Below are 20,999 nucleotides of genomic sequence, written 5' to 3' on the forward strand. Positions count from 1 at the left end.
GAACCGTTTCTAACCTTGGGTGATTTGGATAGGTCAGACTAGAAAAAGCAGAGTTTTTATTGTTCTAGTTTTTTCAAGTCAACTCTGATGAAGGCCCTCAGTATTGGAAATGTATTGCACTGGGGACACAGATTCAATTTTAAAGTGTACAAGAAATCTGAGATAGTTTTTAGTAAAACAGATACGGCGGGATCTGATAGATGCTGTGATGGGTGTCACTTGGAGAATGATGGCTCAGTAACTGTAGCATATAACTCAGAAGGCCTCCAAGAGACTGTGGATATTGTAAGTGGGGTATTCTTACTTTTCAAGGGAAGAACCCAAATTCAGTTGTCCTACTGGACTTTGTATACAAGTTAGAAGTAAAATTATTAATTTAATTGACCCCTTAATAAATACTGTAATTTTCCTAATTGCCCTCAGGACTCATTATTCCAAATACAAGTGTAGAATATTAAGTCTTAAAATGACAAAATAACTAAACAGACATTACTACCTTGGAAGTTCAGTCAGGAAAAAGTGAGCAGATATTAATGCCCCTTCTTAGCAAATACTGTGGGCCTTTACAGCCACATTTTTAACATGGGGTGGAGCAGGTCTGGATACATTCAACCAAACTGCTAGACCCACACTTACTTGATTTTCACATGGAAATGTACGTATTTGCAACCACTTCATTGTGCTTTTCTTTGAAAATCTACCTAGTATCATCTTTACCAGTACCAGTCTATGATGAGTGAGACAAAGCACGTACTTTTATTAAATTAAAACTTGAACCAAATTGTGTCAGTGTGACAGGGATGGAATATTTTCCTTATTGTTCCTGCAACATGTTATATGACAGAAAAGACTTTATCTGCCTCTGATTTTCAACAGTCTTTCCTACCCTACTGTTGGAAGTTAGTTTGGACCAGTTGTGCATTCTGACCAACTTTCCTAGAGCCAAATTCACTGACACTGGAGTGCCAAAATCATCCTGTGACTCATATTAGGAATATTTATCTGAGAAGATGTTTGTCAGCCTGTGGAACATCTCATGCAGACAGTTTTGCTATGGAGCTCTTATACATTGCATACAAACACTGAGAATAACTTTCTCCAAAATCCTAACTCTCATTCGTTGCTATTCAGTATAAAACAGCTAATTTTCACCACAACTTCCAGTTTTCTTAACTGCATTTAATAAATACTTCTGCATTTCTATCATCTTAAAGAGATTAGCATATATTGAGATAAAAGTTTCCAGGTACAAGAGAAGATTAAACAAATTTTTAACACTACTGAAGCATATGTTTTTATATACAACTAATATAAAATGCTGCACAAGTATCAGGCAAAAAAACAAGATGTAACTCAAATAATGGAGAATACTGGCAGAGAAGGCATCCGTAACAAACATGTACACTTCAAAGCAAATATCTCCTTACTGCCAGTTACTGGATGACACAAACCAAAGGATATTTTGGATCTTTACCTATCTCACAGAAGCCATTTAACTGCTCATATACTGACAGCACTTAACACACCACACCTTGTTAATGCAAAAATACAAACTACAAAACCAAAACTGTCCCTAGGAATAATTTACCATCTTAAAACCATCACAGAAAAACTGCTATGTTCTGATTTATCAGAATGTTAACTGACTATCCCACTTAATCCTGAACAACAGAACGGGAAACAGAATTTCGGAATTGTAGCATTGTGTTCGGTATGGAGGGTCACTTGGCACTTTCATTATATAGTGTACCAATACATTGTCACTTGCTCATTAGAATCTCATTAGAATGAAATGTGGCATGAAAAATGTCAGCTAGATGCAAAAAATTTTCTTACACATGATTTAAATTGATGCTTTAATAGTCCTGAGCTGTCAAAAATAGATGGTGTGGTTTCAAATGCTTTTTTGATAAGTTTAGCTTTAAAATGCTATGTTTTGCAAGGTATCATGGAAGCACTCTTTGCAGACATTGGGTCTGCAATGTGAACTGGTGCCTTTAAAGACCAGCTGATGCTTCCCAGAAAACTGAAGGAAAAAAACGGAAACGGAAACCATTCTATTGAAAAGTAATTCTGTCTATATCTCATTTTCTGCTTTGTTCTTTCTCTATTGGTACCCAGACGCCAACTCCGTGGGTGCTCTGAGGCTGAAGCACCCACAGGGAAAAATTAGTGGGTTCTCTGCACCCATCAGCACCCCTCGCCCCACCTCCTCCTCCGCCCCTGAGCACGCCACATCCCCGCTCCTCCGCCTACCTCCCAGTGTTTCCTGCCTGGCCGCCGCCAAACAACAACTGTTTGGCAGCATTACCATGCTCTGGGAGGCGGGAGGGGAGGCACAGGAATGCAGTGTGCTCAGGGCAGGAAGCGGGGAAGAGGGGGCTGGGATTTGGGGAAGGAGTTGGAATATTGGCAGGGAGGGGGTGAAGTTGGGGTGAAGACTTTGGGGAAGGGATGGGAAGAGGGGCAGGGGCAGGGCGGGGTGTCAAGCACCCACAGGAAAGAGCAGAAGTTGGTGCCTATGTTTGTACCATCAGAATTTCCACAGCACCCAACTCTGAGGAAATAAACTGAGGAGCATATGGGAAAGGGCAACAGGTGAAGGTACAGACTGTGTGGCAAAGAGAGACAGACAATTATGTAACAAACAGAATAGTTTTCCAAGTCTTTCATGATATCAATCAGGTCTGAAAAACTCTAGATAGTTAAGCTTAAAATAAGCAGAAATGCACCTGTATTTTAGAACGATAGGGTACTTTAGACATGTTAGTAACCTATATTAGAGTGAGCATAAGTACTAGAGAGAGCTGGTAGAGGAAGAGAATGAATGATCATATAAGTCTTTTCTATCTCTAACTTCTATACCTCAGTGACTCCGATCTTCGGATAGCAATATGCTTTTTTATTATTTTTTATAGCAGTACATTGACATGGGACTTTGGATTTAATAAATCAGCAAAACAAACAAAACCCAAAACAAAAAACAAACAAACAAACAAAAACCCACCAGGAAGAAAGCCAAAATGTTAAACACCACACGTGGCCAAAAACTCAGCATGTCAGGTGCAATAAGGAAATTCAAAGTGAAAGATGTCCTTCCATTTCAGTTCATCCTGTTGTACTTAGGTCCTGCAGGAGCTACAGTCTTCCATACTGGAGCACACACAACTAATTACTGCAATACCTTCATGCAATGGTGAGCTAAGAGACTAATGTTCATGTTGAAGTCTGACATTTTAATGCAATTTTTTGTGCATAATGTTCACACTAACAAGTTGGGGTAAAGTACAGATTCTGCATTTTGAAGGCATTCATCTACCATTGCCATTTATTTAATGAATACTCTTGGGCACTCTAACTTTAAAGACTGTCTCTTAGATTTGTGCATCTGGCCCTATCAGCCATCTACAGTAGTTCTGAGTTAGGCAAGGAAACAATTTTCAGGTGAATTAAGGTTAACTATTCTCTCAGTGAGTCAAATAAGTGAATTTGTACATCCTAATCTACACTAAAAGGAGAGACTCAGAATGCAGACGAGACCACCCCACCCTTCATTTATTGAAGAAAAACAACTTTCAATGCAGCTGTATTTGTACATCTTTCTCACAAGCAGCAATCCAAAATCATCTTCAGAATTAACAGTTATAAAGAACAAATTGCAAGAGGAGAGAAATTAAGAGGCAAAAGGAAGGAAAAAAATGTTTTCAAGTGAGATCTGCAAAGTGAAGGAGAGTCAATGAGACAAACAGCTAGCAGTTACATATGGCTAGGGCTGCAGAGGAGAAGGCTCTTGCACCATCACTGATGAGACTACGTAATAGCAAAGAGGGGAAAGGATTAGCTAAAAAAGGGTTACTGAGGTGAAATGGAGGAGGGTCCATTTACTGTCCCTGATCAAAACGTATTTATTTCCATAAATGATCATTTCTCCTGAGGTGAAGTTACTTATACATGTGTGGAGAGAAACACTGGCTGCAGAGCAATTTAACATCATTAAATCAACATCTCTGAACTGCTACCTTCACAGCAATAGGACTTCTACATGATTTATGACTGATTTGCCACCAAAATAAGGAAAACCTATGACTTACTGGTAAGATGAAACACCAGTAAGGCTAGAACCTTCCTAGCCACTTTCTTCTCAAGAGATTTCTGTAAAATTTGATTTAAATACTGACACACAAAGTCATCACTGCTGGATCAATTCAAAAAGGATTGAAAGAGAACAGGGATGTTGCAATTTGTTTTCAAGAGAGACTGGATAGTCTTTAGATGGATTCCAGAGGTTTCTAGATTTTACACAATCTATTCATTTGCATCCACAATCCCCTCACCCCAACAACTGTATTTTTTGGGCTAAGTTTTCACCAAGTTCGATGTTACACATATTTTACAAAAACAATGGTAATTTATTATTTTGTTAAGCATGCACAATGTGCTTGGCCCTGTTCCAGAAACAAAGATAAAACAATACCTGCTGTGAAGATCATGCACTTGTGGACAAGACTTAGTTTGTCAGCAAAAAGTTGCACACTTGCAGCAGTCAGCACTGTTAATGAGTCGACTTTGAGAGATATGAGATCATCATTCACTAGCAATTTGGTAGCTCCCTATTTGTTCAGGAATCGCTTCTCATAGAAACAAACTGCACATGTTATTTCTGAGCCTAGTTGAAGGATTTGGCACAGAGGTACAATTTAAGAGAGCTGTTAGACACATTTCCAAATTTAAAAATCCATGGCAGCTGACAGCTGGTTAATATGACATTTTACAGCGCGTTTTGTCTAAGCACTGAAACTTTGAAGTTTCTTGGTTTATTTTAACACTCGATCAATAGACCTACCAATAAGGTGAAACTGTGTTCAGGCAGAATCCCATACTGTTCAACAAGCTTCACTCTCCTCACACTGGGGAGATCAGGAAGCCTCTCCCGAATCCAATCAATATTCACCACTTGCTGATGGTTCGTATTAGCGGGCAACGATTTAGTATCATACAGAATCAATGGAGGGAGGTTTGGCTCTGGCATGAACCTGGGGAGAAAGAAGAGACACAAATTTGGGGTTATTTTTAAGCAAGACAATCCTCAGCATCTCAACAACAGGCTGTAAAATTTGTGTACGAAAGTTAATGGTCCTCTGGAAATGGTATTACTGGAATTAACTGAACAAGATACTGAATCTACACAGCTCAGTATATTATTGTCAAATGGGAAAAAAAAAAAAAAGTCCACAGCCACTATTTTCTCTCTGATGATCTGTCACTGTTTGCCAAGCAACCAGCAATAGAAAAAGGGTAATTTAAAAAAACTGACACCCAAAATTTTAAGTGTGGATGCAGCCCATCACTCTTGTTGGTGAGCACGAATTGTGATTCTGACCAGCAAGGCAGTGTGGAGAGAAGCATATTGACAGCCAGTTGCTAGGAGTTCTCTGTGCAGTTTGCAACCTCTCTCATATTAACCTGAGGAGTACTGATGAAACCGCATGCTGTGTTAAAAGCAAAATTACCATGCTTAGCAGGATGTCATAGTAAATAAAACTGAGTGACAACATCAAAGAACAAAGGATCTCAAAGAGAACGCTAATTCAGGCCATCAGAAAAGCATTGTAATTCAAGCAGAACCTTATCCTGACATGAACAAAGATGGACTGATAAATCTCAAAATATATATAAAAAAATTGTTTTTGTCTTTGCAAACCTTTGAGACACACCCTTTGAGCCTATTGCACTTAAAGAAATCATGTTTAATGTGTTGGATTTAGATTTGGCATTTAGTAGAAACACACAAAATACACAAACAATTAAATTTAAAAAACTTGATATAAGTTTTGTCCATCTTTAACTGAAATAGCTTTGACTCTCTTCCTACCCACATTTGCCTGAATATTTTCTTATAGCTGTTATACATATTAGCCATGTTAAATAAGGATCTGGCCTGACGCTAACATACTAGAGAATTATTCGTGAAACACAGACTTTTTTTTTTTTTTTTTAGCTAACACCCATGCACACAGAAACAAGGGCTAACCAGGCTATCATATTAGCCCCCAGCCGCCCAAGCACACTAGCTGTCAAAAACTGAAAATCCATTCTGTCCAAATAATGGTTACTGCTGTATTTCCACAAATACTCATCTGTAAACTTGTAAATCTAGGGCAGAATTTTTAAAAATGCTCTGCCTTGGTCTAACTCTGCTCTCTCACTCAAGTCAATAGTAAAACATCCATTGTCTTTCACGGGAGAAGAGATAAGCCATCATGGTATAAGAGGCCCTATAATCTGAACATTTGCAATTTTCCTCAGTAAATGCTAAAAAAGGAGAAGTGACTTCACTGAGCTCAAAATATGCCTAAAAATACACTAATGATTATTATGCCACTACACAATTACCCTGTAGCATATGAACTGAGCCCAACAACAATCCAACTCAAATATGTAGTAATGTCCCCACTGATTTCAGCAGGGATAGATAGGATGGAGCCCAAATTCTTAACTGCTGTGAAAAGGACCTGATTTTGAGAGGTATCCAGTGTTCTCAACTCCCACTGAAATCAACAGAGGTTGAGTGCATTCAAGAGGTGAACTGGGCTTTTAGTTCTTGAATAAAAGTAAACTTTAGAAATAAAATGATCTTCATTACCGGTAATCCTGTTTTCCTTCTTTATCTCTCATTGGTACGGTACACCTAAAATAAGACAACACAGGTAAAATAGTACATATGATGGGTTTTACTTTTTCTCCAGTCATGTTGGCACTTCTGCATAACTAGTTGTGCAGCAAATAACTTCACACCATGGAGATCAAGAAAGCTTCATTAAGCCTGTTCAAGGCAAATGTGTGTCTTAGTATGGAGTCTGATTCTACCTCCTACATGCCCCAATGCAGAGTTTATCGTTTTTTCCCAATATTACAAATATTTAACTTTAGTGCTACATGACAAACAACACAAAACCACATCAGGGCTGATTCCCCACTCTGGCACTCCGAGTGCAGAAGGTGGGGCCCACAAGGATTCTAAAAATTAATACTGGCCATTCCAGGCTTGTATTAAACTCCCAAGGTTACAGCTTTTCTCTGATCTTAGATTGGTAGATGCTGCCACCACCCAAGACAGAACCCCTTTGAGAGCCCAGGAAGGCACACTTGGGAATTTCTTCCTGTGGGGTACACTCAAGCTCTTTCACCCTCCCTCCGGGGAAGAACTGAAAGGGGGAGGGGAGGGGAAGGGAAATCAGCTGTTGCCACCAGCTAATTAAACAACACGTGCACAAACTTCTTAAGACACACAAAAATCCAATTATGTTCTTAAAAAAAGTAAATTTTATTAATAAAAAGAAAGAAACTACATCGGAGAACTCAGGCTATTGCTAGATTTTAAAAGAGCTACTATAAGGACCAAGCACCAAGAATAGCTTTCTTGAGGTCCAGCTTAGAGGTTACAGCAAAACAAAAGCACCTGGGGTTAGCACAGAAGAATCCACAAGCCATAACGAAATAAAAGGGATAAACCTAATTGTGTCTTCCTAGACATTTCCTGATCTACTTACATATCTGAGGTTTTAAATGAGTGGTTTTCTAGGTATGATACTGACAATTTTTCATACCTGGCCCAAGCTTCTTACAGCATGGCTGCTGCCCTGTCCACCTCTCCCCAGGAGAACAGAAGACAGACAAAAGGGGAGTTTTTTTTCAATTTTAAAAAGTTCTAGCCTTCCCATTGGCTATTTTGGCCAGGTGCCCACTCATTTCCTTTTACCTATGCATAACAGTGAGATTTTTAACCCTTTACAGGTAGAGCAATTAGAGAACAGCTACCAAGAGGGATTTTAAAGCTACTGGCTGGCTGGGTGTCCATAAAAAGGGGGCTACCCCCGCCCCATCATTTATCACACCACAAAAAGGGGAGAGTAAAGAAGATACATCAGGTGGTCCTGATGCTATAGCACCAGAAACATATAGGGCCCAACCTTACAGCCTTTCACAGGCTAAAGTCCCACTGCACTCCAGTGGAAGTTTTGTCTGACTTAAAATAAGTTTACCTGGATCCTGCAATTGTTAAATAATTTCAGTAGCTTACTACATGCAAAAGAGCAATACATGTCCCTGGGGAGAGATGGAACGGTCTAGTGTATATGATACGGGCCTGGCACTCAGGAGACCTGGGTTCTAGTCCCAGCTTTGCCTCTGAACTGCTGTGTGACTTCACTTCTTTGTGCCAGTTCCCCCTCCCATGCTTAACCTGTCTTGTCTATCTAAATTGAAAGGTTTTCAGAGAAGGGATTGTGCCTAGCACAACGGACACCAGTTGAGGCCTTTAGGCATTACTGTAATATAATTAATGTCTGTGATGGGACCAAACTCCTGAATGGTAATTCAAACAAACAGGAAGGGAGAGAGGATGTTTTAACATCAGTGACAATCTCGCTAGGAAGCATTAGAACTCCAAAGATGCTATTTCAAATACCTCTCTAAAATATGAACTCACCCAAGTTTGTAATCAAAGGCTCTGGTTTCATTAATAACAGTTCCTCCATTTTCAAGTTCCTTGATTTGCCTCTGTATTTCATAGTCTGATAAAAAAAATTCAGCTGAATTACACTGCACCCACTGCATTTTCATACCTTCCATTACTGCGTTCTTCACTGCCATGCAGTAAATGAAAAAAGGTTATTTTAACCTTACTGAAACCAAAAGCAATCTATTAGGGACGGAACTACTGGCAAAACTGACCTCTCTCTGGCACTGTTGTGTATGCATTTGGTTCCGGAGAGGTCCCCCCCACATACACACACTGCAGCCAGTTCCAGACACTCCCGACTTCAGCTAAACTGTACAGCCAAAGCAGTTTTCCCATCATCACATCAGGGGTTGCGTGGAGGCTCTCCATCCAATCTCCCTGTATTTTTTCTTGGGAGATGCATTGTTTCTCCTCTCCTGCCCATACCCATACTGCAGCTGCATGCCCTTTGCGCATCACACACACTAGACACCATGCCCTGGGAAAGCAATCAACTTTATCTGAGGACACAGACCTGGTACATTGCTAGAATCTATCAAAGCAGAACCATCCACTTTACTCTCTTTGGAGACAGAGGATCACTTCCACAATAAAACTGACAGCCAATGTGGCCGACATACTTACATTTTGTGAGACTTGGTTCTGTCACCTAGATGAAAAGTATCTAGTATTTCAATAAAGGAGCAAATTTACCTATTGCTCTTGCCAGGAATCGTGCACTATTGATATTCTTCACCTCAGTCCTTACTCCTAAAGCTTCTCCAGGGTGATGCACAGATACATTGGCATCCACTCTCAGTTGACCCTCTAAAAAACGAAACATAATCACTAGAGTAGATGACCTTGTCATATGTTAATAAGCAGCATGTTATGTACAGGATGTTTATACTGGACTTCTGTAAAAGATCTGAGGTCAGGAAGAGAGCAGCCACCTTATTACAGCCTCCTATTTATGGTTCCATTTTAAATCTCCATCCTCAATCACTGAATTTTCTGAGACTACTACCTTTTGGAATGATGACATGATTCTTCTCAAAGACAGCTGTATAGTGTAAGTGCATGTGCTTAAAACTATACTCCTTAAAAACATAGTTCTTAAAACCATACTCTAGGAGAGAGGTTATGTCCTGTAAAGGGAGGACAGAACTAGGATGAATCACCTAAAAGACAATTTAAAAAAAAAAAAAAAAGCAAGCTGCAAAATTCTGGTTTTTATTTTTTCGCCCTGACAAAAGTGTGAGAAAACACCCTGTGAAATGACTACTTGATCGCTGTAAACTGCCCTACCATGGAGCACAAGACTTTAACAGCAATGCTGGGTAGATTTATTGAAGCATCCTTGGGAATTTAAAGCTGAAGGGCAAATGTCAGAAACTTGGTTTTTCCTCCCTCAAGGAACTGTAATCTTCTTCCTCAACAAAGAAGATTTTAAATCCTTCCTGACTGACAAAAGCATAACATATACAGGCAAACAGAAAGTTACACAGAGGGCAAACCTACACTAAGGCAAGGGGTGGACCAGAAGCCCCAGGAGGTCCTGTCTGACCATCTTGCTGGTTTTACCAGGTTCCTCCAAAACATCCATCTACGCAGAGAATTTGTTGAGATAGTCAAATTAGACATAAAGAAAGGAAAAACAGGCATACATCTCTCACACTATAAGCTCATAAGACTCTTGCTATATCATCAGAGGAAACCTATTCTCTAGTATTCGTCCTTATCTGAACTTAAAATTAATACTCTGTAAAATGAAGCAAATATTTGATATTTACACAACAGCACTAGTGAAGGCAATATCAATAGCCCAAGGTTAAATCTGTAGAGAGATGTAAAGCCTTAGAGCCCATTCAGGACAGCCAATGTAAATTTGCAAAAGTGGACCTTGCCCATTCTGTAAAAGCTGAATGGATGTCATCTTGTTAATCTTCTCTGTATTGATGGAGACTTCCTGAACAGGCAAATGAAGAAGGGAGGTATAAAAGGGACCCCAATGTTCATTTTAAAGGAGACTTTTCACACTGGATCATACTTAGGGGTGAGGAGAAGAGAACACTTGTACCAAAGGAAATATATGTTAATAGTATTCTTCTGTCTTCACTTTGCTTCTATTGAAAATCTAGGTTTGACTCTACTCTCTCACTGTTGTTAGTCAGAAGAGAATGGGATTAACCAGGCATCACTGAAAAGAGAATTGGAACCTGTGTATTTTTAAAAAGGCTGTCTCCCTCACAGCCCAGCTTCATCTCCTATTTGATTATCTTGCAGTGAAGTCATGCTTTCAAGCAGTTTGCTGCAAAGTGATGGATGACGAATTCACCAAGTTTTTCCCAGCACACGGAAATAGAAAGAAGATAAAATGTGAGGGCGCAAACTCTCACCTAAACACAAACAACACTGGTTTAAAAATAAAAACATAGTAAAAAATACCTCAGTAAGCATACTTGAATAAAATGATTTAGTTTAAAAACTAATAAGATTGGGGGGGAGGGGGGGAAAATATTGCCAGCAAGGCAGGTCTTTCTTTAAATATAGTGTGGGATACATTGATGACACGCTAATGGAAGTCTCAGGGGGAAATTAAGCAATGAAAGATGATGCTAAGTTACTGTATATCATAAAGTCTGTATAAATCGCAGAATAATGTGCTGATTTGGCATTCAGAAGGTATGCAAAATGAGTGACCTCCACTGAATGCTCGAGTTTCCTCTAACACTGGTGTAAATCCACCGGAGTTACAATAGTGTAAAACTACTGTAAGTGAAGACAATCAGATCTTGAGGCAGTGGAAGTTGCCTCAGAAAAAGCAGGTAGCCTGAGGGTACAAGATAAAATAGTCGTCCACTAATATTCTGTTTATTACAGTAGTGTCCAGAAGCCTAAGTCAGGATCAATGTCCCTCTGCATAAATACATATGAAGATACCTGCTCCAGAGAGCTTAATATCTAAGAACTATTAATTACCCATTATTTCAAATTAAACCTGAACCATTCCCCAATATTCCCAGGGTCACAATCCACTTTGGGCTGAGCAGGCACAACTCTGATTGAACTCACTAGGAGTTGCACTTGCTTACCTCAGGGGCTGAATGTGATGTTAAATCACTAAGTTGCACTGGTTCACTGCTGAACATCTGTTTTATGATCAATTTACACCCGAAATTTAACTTACACAATCATCTGTGCCGGGAGCCTTCACTCTCAACTACTAATCACTGTTACAATGTTTCCCATCTACAGTTAAGTACATGCAAGATGAGCAGAGAAAGACAATAAGTGAAAAATAACAAGAACGCTGTGCTCTTTCATCCTGCCCCGGTCGATCATCTAAAATTGATGTATGCGGCAGTATAAAAATATAAGTGCTGCAGAGGAAGCTGGGCCTATAAAGACACTTGAAGCATAGCTGACCTTATACAGACACTGAAGATTTTAAAAGAAGGAAGCAGCATTAAGAAAATGCTAAATGTTAGGCAACTACAGAGCAACATAACCAGAAGTTGTGAAACTACCCCTGCACATGCAGAGAATTACAATTAACTGGAGGGCATTGCCCTGCCCGCTCCTTTACCTGCCATGATTGCCTGGCTGCTCCCAAGTGTTTGAAGAATAAGCTGAAGCTCTCTGACTGCTGCAGCTGCCTCTTCCCCAGAGCTCATATCAGGCTCCATGACAACCTCCATGAGGCCAACACCTACCAGAAAGAGAGAGAAACGAGATTCCTAGCAATAGCTTTTGATCTTGACATATTAAAGTGCAACAAGCTAAACACATGACAGCATTTGGGTTTGTTTGAGAAAACTGGGAAGCCTTTTTTTATTTAACAACTGTCAAAATGGGGCTATCTGCAGAATTGTCACATAAAAAGAAAACCAAAAATAGTCCAAGATTTAACTTAAAGGCATTTCTGCATACTACCCCCTTTGATGACATAGGGAACAGATGGAAAAATTATTCCTCTTTCCTCTGAGAAAGCTCCTACAAACAGGCCACTTGATTTCCCAATTTCATTTTCTCATTACAGTCAGGTAATTTAATGCAATCACAGTTTTCCGACAACTTCCTACAGTAAAGGTATTAGTCAATATTTGCAAGTGTGGGGCCTAAAGTTAGGTATCTAAATCCATAGTTAGGCGCATAACTAAATGTTTTGATTTTCAGCAGTGATGAGCACCTGCAGCTCTCAACTTCACTGGCAGCTGTGGATGCTCATCATCTCTGAAAATCAGGCCAGGCATTTAGGCACCTAACTACACATTTAGGTACATGGATTTGTTGGTCAGCGTTTGATTTATACAATAGACATTTTAGAGCTTTATGGAGAAAGTGATTGTTTTTATAAAAGCTAAAAGTGAAAAGCCATTTCTGACTCAAGCACTGGCAACCCACTCTGCCGTCTGTGCATTTCTGCCACATTGCTTCAGTCAGAGTCTGCACTTTTTAAACAACACTTACAGCTGCAGGAGCATAAGTGGCTCCTCTGTCCCACTGAATACCCCCTTGACATGTTAAAGGTCTTATTTGGAAGTTGGCTGGCAGACAGGTTTGAGAAACTGAGCCACTAGCCTTCTGACTGGCCAGTGCCACTGTCTCATCAGCAAACAGGCCAGAAAAAATGGACATCAGCCAGATATGGAATTTTTTTTTTAAACGCATTTAAAAATTTATATTGAAAGCAACAAACCAGAGTCCACCCCGCCCCTGCCACTCCAATGAGTTTTAAATATTCAGCCCATACATAGAAAGACTGAGGGGATAAGAAAGTGATCCAAGCCTACCAGCCCTGTTCAAGTCAATGAGAGTCTGGCTCCTTGTGTCATCATGAAGACTCTTTCCGCTGTCTTGTTCCAACTGGATCTGCTTAATCCTCACAGTCCTGGTTACCATCTGGTTCTTTTTTCCCCCTACACAGAGGCTGTATGAAAGACTACCATTCACAGCAACAGGAAGTCTCTGCTGAGTGATTTGATAGCCAGCCTGCATACAGAATCAGGTCTGTGTTCAGAATTGCAGTTACATGAACAATAATTTCAATTCTTGTCCCAAGATGGACTGGCCCTACTCAGGCCCAACCCCCTCTGCCAGGCCCCTTGCCCCCACATGCCAGCCCTCCCCCCCCCCACACGAATAGCTGGGACTGTCACGCCTACTCTGGCCAGAGCTCTATTGTTGTTGGTGAAAATCTGAAAAACTAGAAAAGCCTGATTTCCACTAAAATAGCCATTTGGTCACTCAGGATATAGGTAGAGACAGTGACCCCTCACACAGAGGCCTGTAGCAAGGGAACAGTCAGTCTGGACACAGGGGTGAGTCTAGCCAGGGCCCCCTTATCCCTGTCCCTCACTCTGGCTGGGCCCCTCTCCCCCACTGGCCAGAACCCTATTGATTTTGGTGAAAATCGAAAAACTGGGGAAGCCTAGTTTTAGTGGAAAATCAGCCTTCTCTGATTTTCACCAAAATCAACAGTGTTTGGATCTGACTAGCAGGGGAGAGGGGCCCAGCTGGAGTGGAGGGGAAAGGGCCAAGCTGGGTGTACAACTTGAACTACATAAGCAGTGAAGTGTGCAAACTTCTAGTTGTAAGAACGCTTGGTAGTACAGTATTAGAGTTTTAATCAATAAACATCAATTTCACTGTATACACACAAACTGACGAAAAAAATATTTCTAACAATGATAATCAACATTTCAGATAGGCCGGAGAACTTTTTAGAGTTTGATTTCAGGATGTTTACTTTACATATTTTGACATGTGATATTGTCAATTTGTGTTTTTAACAGTGATAAAGCTTGAGCTTTTTGAATCTCAATGTCTAGTCATTAAATATGTCTGACACCCCCCATAATTTCATGCAGCTGTGAAAATGTAAAGAGATAAAACAAAACAAATGCTTAAAAATAAACATTGATATTATCCATCCAAACCATAAAAAATAAAAATTGAATTCTGCCAAATCTAGTTTTAAGCACTATAATAAAAATGAGACAATTGACTCCATTCTATAGGCTCAATATAATCTATGCACATAGCTTTTCCTGCCTCCCCTAGCTTCTCATTAAAGTGATTTTTTTTAAAAAGCCTCAAATGGTGCGTGACAATAAAGAACAAGAATCCCAATTCCCATCCGAAGCCCCCTTTTCAGGAGTAACAATAATCCCATTGTCAAAAGACCCTAAGAGCAAGATTTATTTTATCTATTCCATTCAGTTCATTAGCTTAAACTCTGTATCTTATTACAGGGCTCCTGAGAAAACTGCCTTATTAGGAAATGCAGGCTGGACATTTTACAGCTAGTGTCAACACTATAGATGCCAGCTGCTAGATCCTGAGTTCTGTGTGTTTAAAGCTAATAGAATGTGTCAGGTATCTTCTTGACCCAAATTTTCCTAATTATTTGACTAAAAGATGCTATAATATAAGCCATTAAGTAGTGGCAGAACACAGTGCCTATGTACTATGTATGCTACCTGAAGATATATCTTCCCATTGCTCTCTCTTTCAAAACAGATGGACTAATTTTTACTTTGCTTCATTCTTTATTGGAGGAGTGATCACCACCAGGAAAGTCAGAACATTCTTTAATGTAGGAGCAGAACCACCTACAATTTAAAGGTGACCAGCAATTGGGTTTGTGAATTCTTTTTTCTTCTTCTTCTTCATGATGCATAAAGCCAGTTTGAAAAGCTAGGCTTGGCATCTTTTGTTTCTACTTTTTTCTCCTGCTTGTTTAGAATTTCAGCTCTCGTCAACTTACTGTTTTTATCAGGAAGACTATCGATGATGACTGCAGAACTAGGAGTGTATTGACAACCAAAGTAACTATCTAGGTACTTATACGTCCTCCATTACTATAGTATGGAGGCCCAGATCCACACAGATACATAGGTGTTTAAGTCCCAGTTTTAGGCTCCACTGCAATCCACAAAACTTTTTCCACTCCTGCCTAACCCTCTAGGTGCCTAAATTCACTTGGTACCTAAGTTCTCAGGGCAAAGTTACCTAGGCACCTACGTTGCTGCCTCAGGGTATGCACAATGCTGCCTTCCTCTTAGGCATCCAGATGCCTATCTCCTGCCTAGTCCCAGAGTTATCCATGAACCCAGGGAAGACAGATGTTCACCTGCCTACCTTGCCTGGAGGGCCCAATATGGGAAATGTGCTCAGTGGCTGCCTACCAGATGAGGTTCCATTCAAAATCAGGCACCAACAGCACTTACCTTACAACTTTTACCCCAGTGCTTAGAGCAATCATCTGGGATGTGGGAAACCCAGGTTCAATTCCCCCCTCTGCCTGAGGGAGGAGAAAGGATTTGAACAGGGATCTCCTACCTCTCAAGAGAGTGCTCTAACCTCTGAGATATGGGATATTCTGTGTGGCTCCCTCAACCTCTCCTGTTGCAGCTGTTTCATTATGTATAAAAAATAAATAGTAATTGGAGCATGGGGACTGGACCCTAGGTCCCCCTCCTCCCACATGGGTGCCCTAGCCACCAGGCTATATAGTCAGCCTCACTGTCGCTCTTTATCTGGCCCTGAGACTCTTTAAGCATCGCAACACCTAAGTTACTTTGTGGATTGGGGCTCTAGTGTGTCACAAATATTAATGACTTTATCCTCAACATCCCTGCAAGCAAGGTAGGGAAGCATTATGCTCATTTCATAGATAGGGAACTGAGGCACAGAGGTAACAACTTGCCCAAAGACAAACAGGACATTTCTAGTAGAGATGGAAATTGAACCTAGATCTCCTGGGTCTCAGCTATGCATTAACCATAATATCATCTTTCTTCCAAGGACATAAAATGAGGAGGAAAATGGAATTTTATTAAAAAATTCTGTGCCTTACGTTCTTAAAAAATCTCAAATGCCTGAACAAACAGTTGGGAGAAAAAATCTTTGATTAACATTTCAACACCTCTACACATTGATCTATGGCCTGAAGAACACTTCCTCCCTAATTCTCTGGACCTCCAAGGACACCTCCAAGAAAAACTGGGAAATTAAGATTTGATATTTCTGATTTTTCTTGGGTAAAACACAAGCAGGAGAAAGCATTCAAGTCTTCTTTATTCAAAAAAGCAAAGTGAAGCAAATCCATTGTTTTTCCCTTTACAGGCCACTTTTATGTTCAACAACATCCAGAACAAATATATGGAGGGAAAGGCCATCTTTAAAGTTAGAACCGTGACTTTGTTAAAACAATAATAAGGTCTTTGAGCTCTGCTGTACGCTGTCAAAAAGGTAAAACCAGACTCTCAACTAATTTCCATATTCTTACTTGACTTTGTCAAGCGCAGCTCACTTCCAAAGACAGTTTATTCCAAATATGAAAGCAATCCACAGGCTCCAAACCTATTACTGCATGTGGCAAAGGCACATTTATTAAGTTCGTTCAAGATCCTGGCAAAGATTAGAATGTTTGAAAAGCAAATGTGATATTTATAGGTCCTTAAATTTAATAGCAAAAACAAAAAAAAAAAACAGATGCTATGAAGTTTATACTATTGTAATGTGTTTGCTACACATTCATTTTAAAAGAGGGGCTATTATCAGACTGGTACCCTAACAGACAATTAGTGCTAATACTAGGAATAGAAAAAGTACGGGCACAGCAGCTCCGTCTCCTAATTCAATTACATAAAGCCACTGGAATCGTGAGGCTAAGCAAGGAGTCAGCAATCAGGGCAATCATATTCAATCAGTGAGCACTAGGGTATAGCTATCTATTCATCAGGGCTTGGTGCAGCATCCTGTTAGTTTGGGCAGAACACTGCCTGAAAACATAAAAAGCATCTCTTTGCTAATGCCAGTCCTACTCCAGACTCATCCTTTTCTACAGCTATAGAGGGACCAACTATAATGCATACTTACAGGCAGATCTGCATAGAAATAGTGTTTTCTGTCAAACAAGGACTTCTTGTTTATGCTGCAGTTCAGTGCGAGGCCTGTCATCACTGCTGCTTCTACACATCTCCTGTTGAGAGCCTGAAGAAACATGACAATTTTACTCATTCACTATATAACAAATGCTTCTCCCACACGCTGCCTTACACAGAGCGTATATTCAATTTTGCTTGCCTTCAGTAGGCATTATCTCTGTTTTCTTGCGTGAGTAACTCATATTCTTCAGTCTGGCAGCAGCTACAAATCTGCAAAGTTTTATATGGAAAATAAAACCATACAGCTGTTTTGTTGTATGCTGCATGAGTGTTTTGGGGATTGCTTCTTTTGCAAACATAACCAGTACCCTTGACACCCCCAAACCTTCACAGGGTATGTCTACACAGCAAAGAAAAACATGCAGCTGGCCTGTGCTAGCTGACTTGGGCTCATGTTCTTTCATCGCTGTGTTGACTTCCAGGCTCAGGCTGGAGCCGTGACTCTAGGCCCTGAAGGGTAGGAGGGTCATAAGTACATAATAATGGAGATATACCTATCTCCTAGAACTGGAAGGGACCCCGAAGCCCCCTGCCTTCACTAGCAGGACCAAGTACTGATTTTGCCCCAGATCCCTAAGTGGCCCCCTCAAGGGCTGAACTCACAACTCTGGGTTTAGCAGGCCAATGCTCAAACCACTGAGCTATCCCTCCCACCCTAAGAACAGCCATACTGGGTCAGACCAAAGGTCCATCTACCCAGTATCCTGTCTTCCAAGTGTGGTCAATGCCAGGTGCCCCAGAGGCAATGAACAGGTAATCATCAAGTGATCCATCCCCTATCACTCATTCCCAGCTTCTGGCAAACAGAGCCTAGGGACACCATCCCTGCGATGCTGGCTAATAGCCATTGATGGACCTATCCTCCATGAATTTATCTAGTTCTTTTTCTGAACCCTGTTATAGCCTCTTTGCCTTCACAAATCCTCTGGCAAAGAGTTCCACAGGTTGACTGTGTGTTGTATGAAGAAATACTTCCTTTTGTTTGTTTTCAACCTGCTGACTATTAATTTAATTTGGTGACCCCTAGTTCTTGTGTTATGAGAAGGAGTAAATAACACTTCCTTATTTACTTTCTCCACACCAGTCATGATTTTATAGACCTCTGTCATATTTACCTCTCACCATTCTGACTGTTTATTCCTACCCTTTGTTTCCTATCTTTTAACCAGTTAACAATCCATGAGAGAACCTTCCTTCTTATCCTGTGGCAGCTTACTATGCTTAAGAGCCTTTGGTGACGGACCTTATCAAAGGCTTTCTGAAAATCTAAATACACTATATCCACTGGATCCCCCTTGTCCACATGCTTGTTGACCCTCCTCAAAGAATTCTAGCAGATTGGTAAGGCATGATTTCCCTTTACAAAAAACTATGTTTACTCTTCCCAACAAATTATGTTCATCTATGTGTCTGACAATTTTGTTCTTTACTGTATTTTCAACAAGTTTGCCCAGCACTTAAGTCAGGCTTACCAACCTGTAATTGCCAGGATCACTTCTGCAGCCTTTTTAAAAAATTGGTGTCACATTAGCTATCATCCAGTCATTTGGTACAGAAGCTGATTTAAATGATAGGTTACAGACTAGTTAGTAGTTCTGCAATTTCACATTTGAGTTCCTTCAGAACTCAGAAGTTCAGCCCGAGCCTGGAAGTCTACACAGCAATGAAACAGCCCCTCTGCCTGAGCCCCGCAAGCCCGGGCCCGCCATAGGATTGTTAAAGAGATAGTGTCAAGATAAAATCATTTAAGTACTGAAATTCCCTTACCTATGTTACAGATACCATCACAGGTGATAAAAATGGAGACATCTTTACAAGTTGTTAAACAGATAGTTAAGGGTTAATGTCTCTTTTACCTCTAACGGGTTAACAAACAGTGAACCTGGAACAACTGACAAGAGGACCAATCAGAAGACAAGATACTTGCAAATCTCGGTGGAGGGAAGCCTTTGTTTTGGGCTGTTTCGCGGGGTTTTTGTTCTCTCTGGGTTCTGAGAGGGACCAGACATGTAAGCAGATATCTCCAAATTTCTGAAACAGCCTCTTCTGTTCAATTTAGTAAGTACCAATTAGGAAGGCGGTTTAGTCTTTTTGTTTGTTTTCTTTATTTGCAAATGTGTATTTGCTGAAAGGATTGTATCTCTGTTGCTGAAACCTGTATTTGTGCTGGGGGGAGGATTTTCTCTAGCGTCTATAAGCTGAAAGACCCTGTAACATTTGCCATCTTAATTTTACAGAGACAACTTTTACTTTTTTCTTTCTTTTATTAAAAGCTTTTCTTTTTTAGAACCTCATTGATTTTTTGGTTATCTTGTGTAAGACCCCAGGGGAGGGAGTCTGCACTCACCAGGAAATTGGAGGGAAGAAGGAGAGAAGGGGGGAGGAAAAGCCTGATTTCTCTCTACGTTAAGATTACTGTCTCTCTCTCAGGGAGAATCTGGGAGGGGGAGAGAAGGGGAGGGGAAGGTGAATTCCTCTCTGTTTTAAGATTCAAGGAGTTTGAATCACAGTGATCTTCCAGGGTAACCCAGGGAGGGGAAGCCTGGGAGAGGCAATGGTGGGGGAAAGGGTTTACTTTCCTTGTGTTAAGATCCAGAGGATCTGGGTCTTGGGGTCCCCTGGGAAGGTTTTGGGGGGACCAGAGTGTACCAGGCACTGCAATTGCTGGTTGGTGGCAGCACTACAAGTTCTAAGCTGGTAATTAAGCTTAGGGGTATTCATGTTGGCACCCCATCTTTTGGACGCTAAGGTTCAGAGTGGGGACTCATACCATGACACAAGTAATACTGATTTTTTTCTATTTATGTAATCGTTTGCTTTTTGTATTTACCAGTTTGAACCATTGTCACAACTTAGTCCCAGATTTGGACCTTAGCGTCCAAAATATGGGGGTTAGCATGAAAACCTCCAAGCTTAGTTACCAGCTTGGACCTGGTAATGCTGCCACCACCCAAAAAATTAGAGTGTTTTGGGGCACTCTGGTCCCCCCGAAAACCTTCCCTGGGGACCCCAAGACCCAAATCCCTTGAGTCTCACAACAAAGGGAAATAAACCTTTTCCCTTCTCCCCCCTCCAGGTGCTCCTGGAGAGATACACAGACACAAGCTCTGTGAATCTAAACAGAGGGAGTCCACCCTCTGTAATTCCAGTCCTGGAAACAAAAGCACTTTCCTCTTCACCCAGAGGGAATGCAAAATCAGGCTAGCAAATCCAACACACATAGATCTCCCTCTGATTTCTTCCTCCCACCAATTCCCTGGTGAGCTGCAGACCCAATTCCCTGGAGTTTCCCCACTAAAGAAAACTCCAACAGGTCTTAAAAAGAAAGCTTTATATAAAAAGAAAGAAAAATACATAAAAATGGTCTCTCTGTATTAAGGTGACAAATACAGGGTCAATTGCTTAAAAGAATATTGAATAAACAGCCTTATTCAAAAAGAATACAAATCAAAGCACTCCAGCCACTATAGACATGTAAATACAAAAACAACAAAACCATGTTTGGTACTCACACTTGGAAATAGAAGATTAGAAAACAGAAA

The 20,999-nt window shown here is 40.5% G+C and overlaps 1 protein-coding gene across 2 annotated transcripts in view; it reads right to left on the reverse strand.

Moving 5' to 3' along the window:
* GATB (glutamyl-tRNA amidotransferase subunit B) overlaps positions 1–20,999 on the reverse strand; it is a 56,345-nt gene that overhangs the window by 14,969 nt on the left and 20,377 nt on the right. The window contains exons 3-9 of one of the 2 annotated variants that reach the window (XM_050946484.1): positions 17,390–17,503; positions 13,297–13,495; positions 12,090–12,212; positions 9,215–9,328; positions 8,489–8,573; positions 6,644–6,688; positions 4,844–5,033 (exon numbers count right to left, since the gene is read on the reverse strand). In XM_050946484.1, coding sequence (XP_050802441.1) covers positions 4,844–5,033; positions 6,644–6,688; positions 8,489–8,573; positions 9,215–9,328; positions 12,090–12,212; positions 13,297–13,495; positions 17,390–17,503 — 870 coding nt within the window. Of the gene's footprint in view, positions 1–4,843; positions 5,034–6,643; positions 6,689–8,488; positions 8,574–9,214; positions 9,329–12,089; positions 12,213–13,296; positions 13,496–17,385; positions 17,504–20,999 lie in introns of both variants that reach the window. The other variant, XM_050946485.1, reaches the window with a different exon arrangement.

This window comes from Gopherus flavomarginatus, chromosome 3 (genome assembly GCF_025201925.1).
Source record: "Gopherus flavomarginatus isolate rGopFla2 chromosome 3, rGopFla2.mat.asm, whole genome shotgun sequence".
Classification (NCBI taxonomy): domain Eukaryota; kingdom Metazoa; phylum Chordata; order Testudines; family Testudinidae; genus Gopherus; species Gopherus flavomarginatus.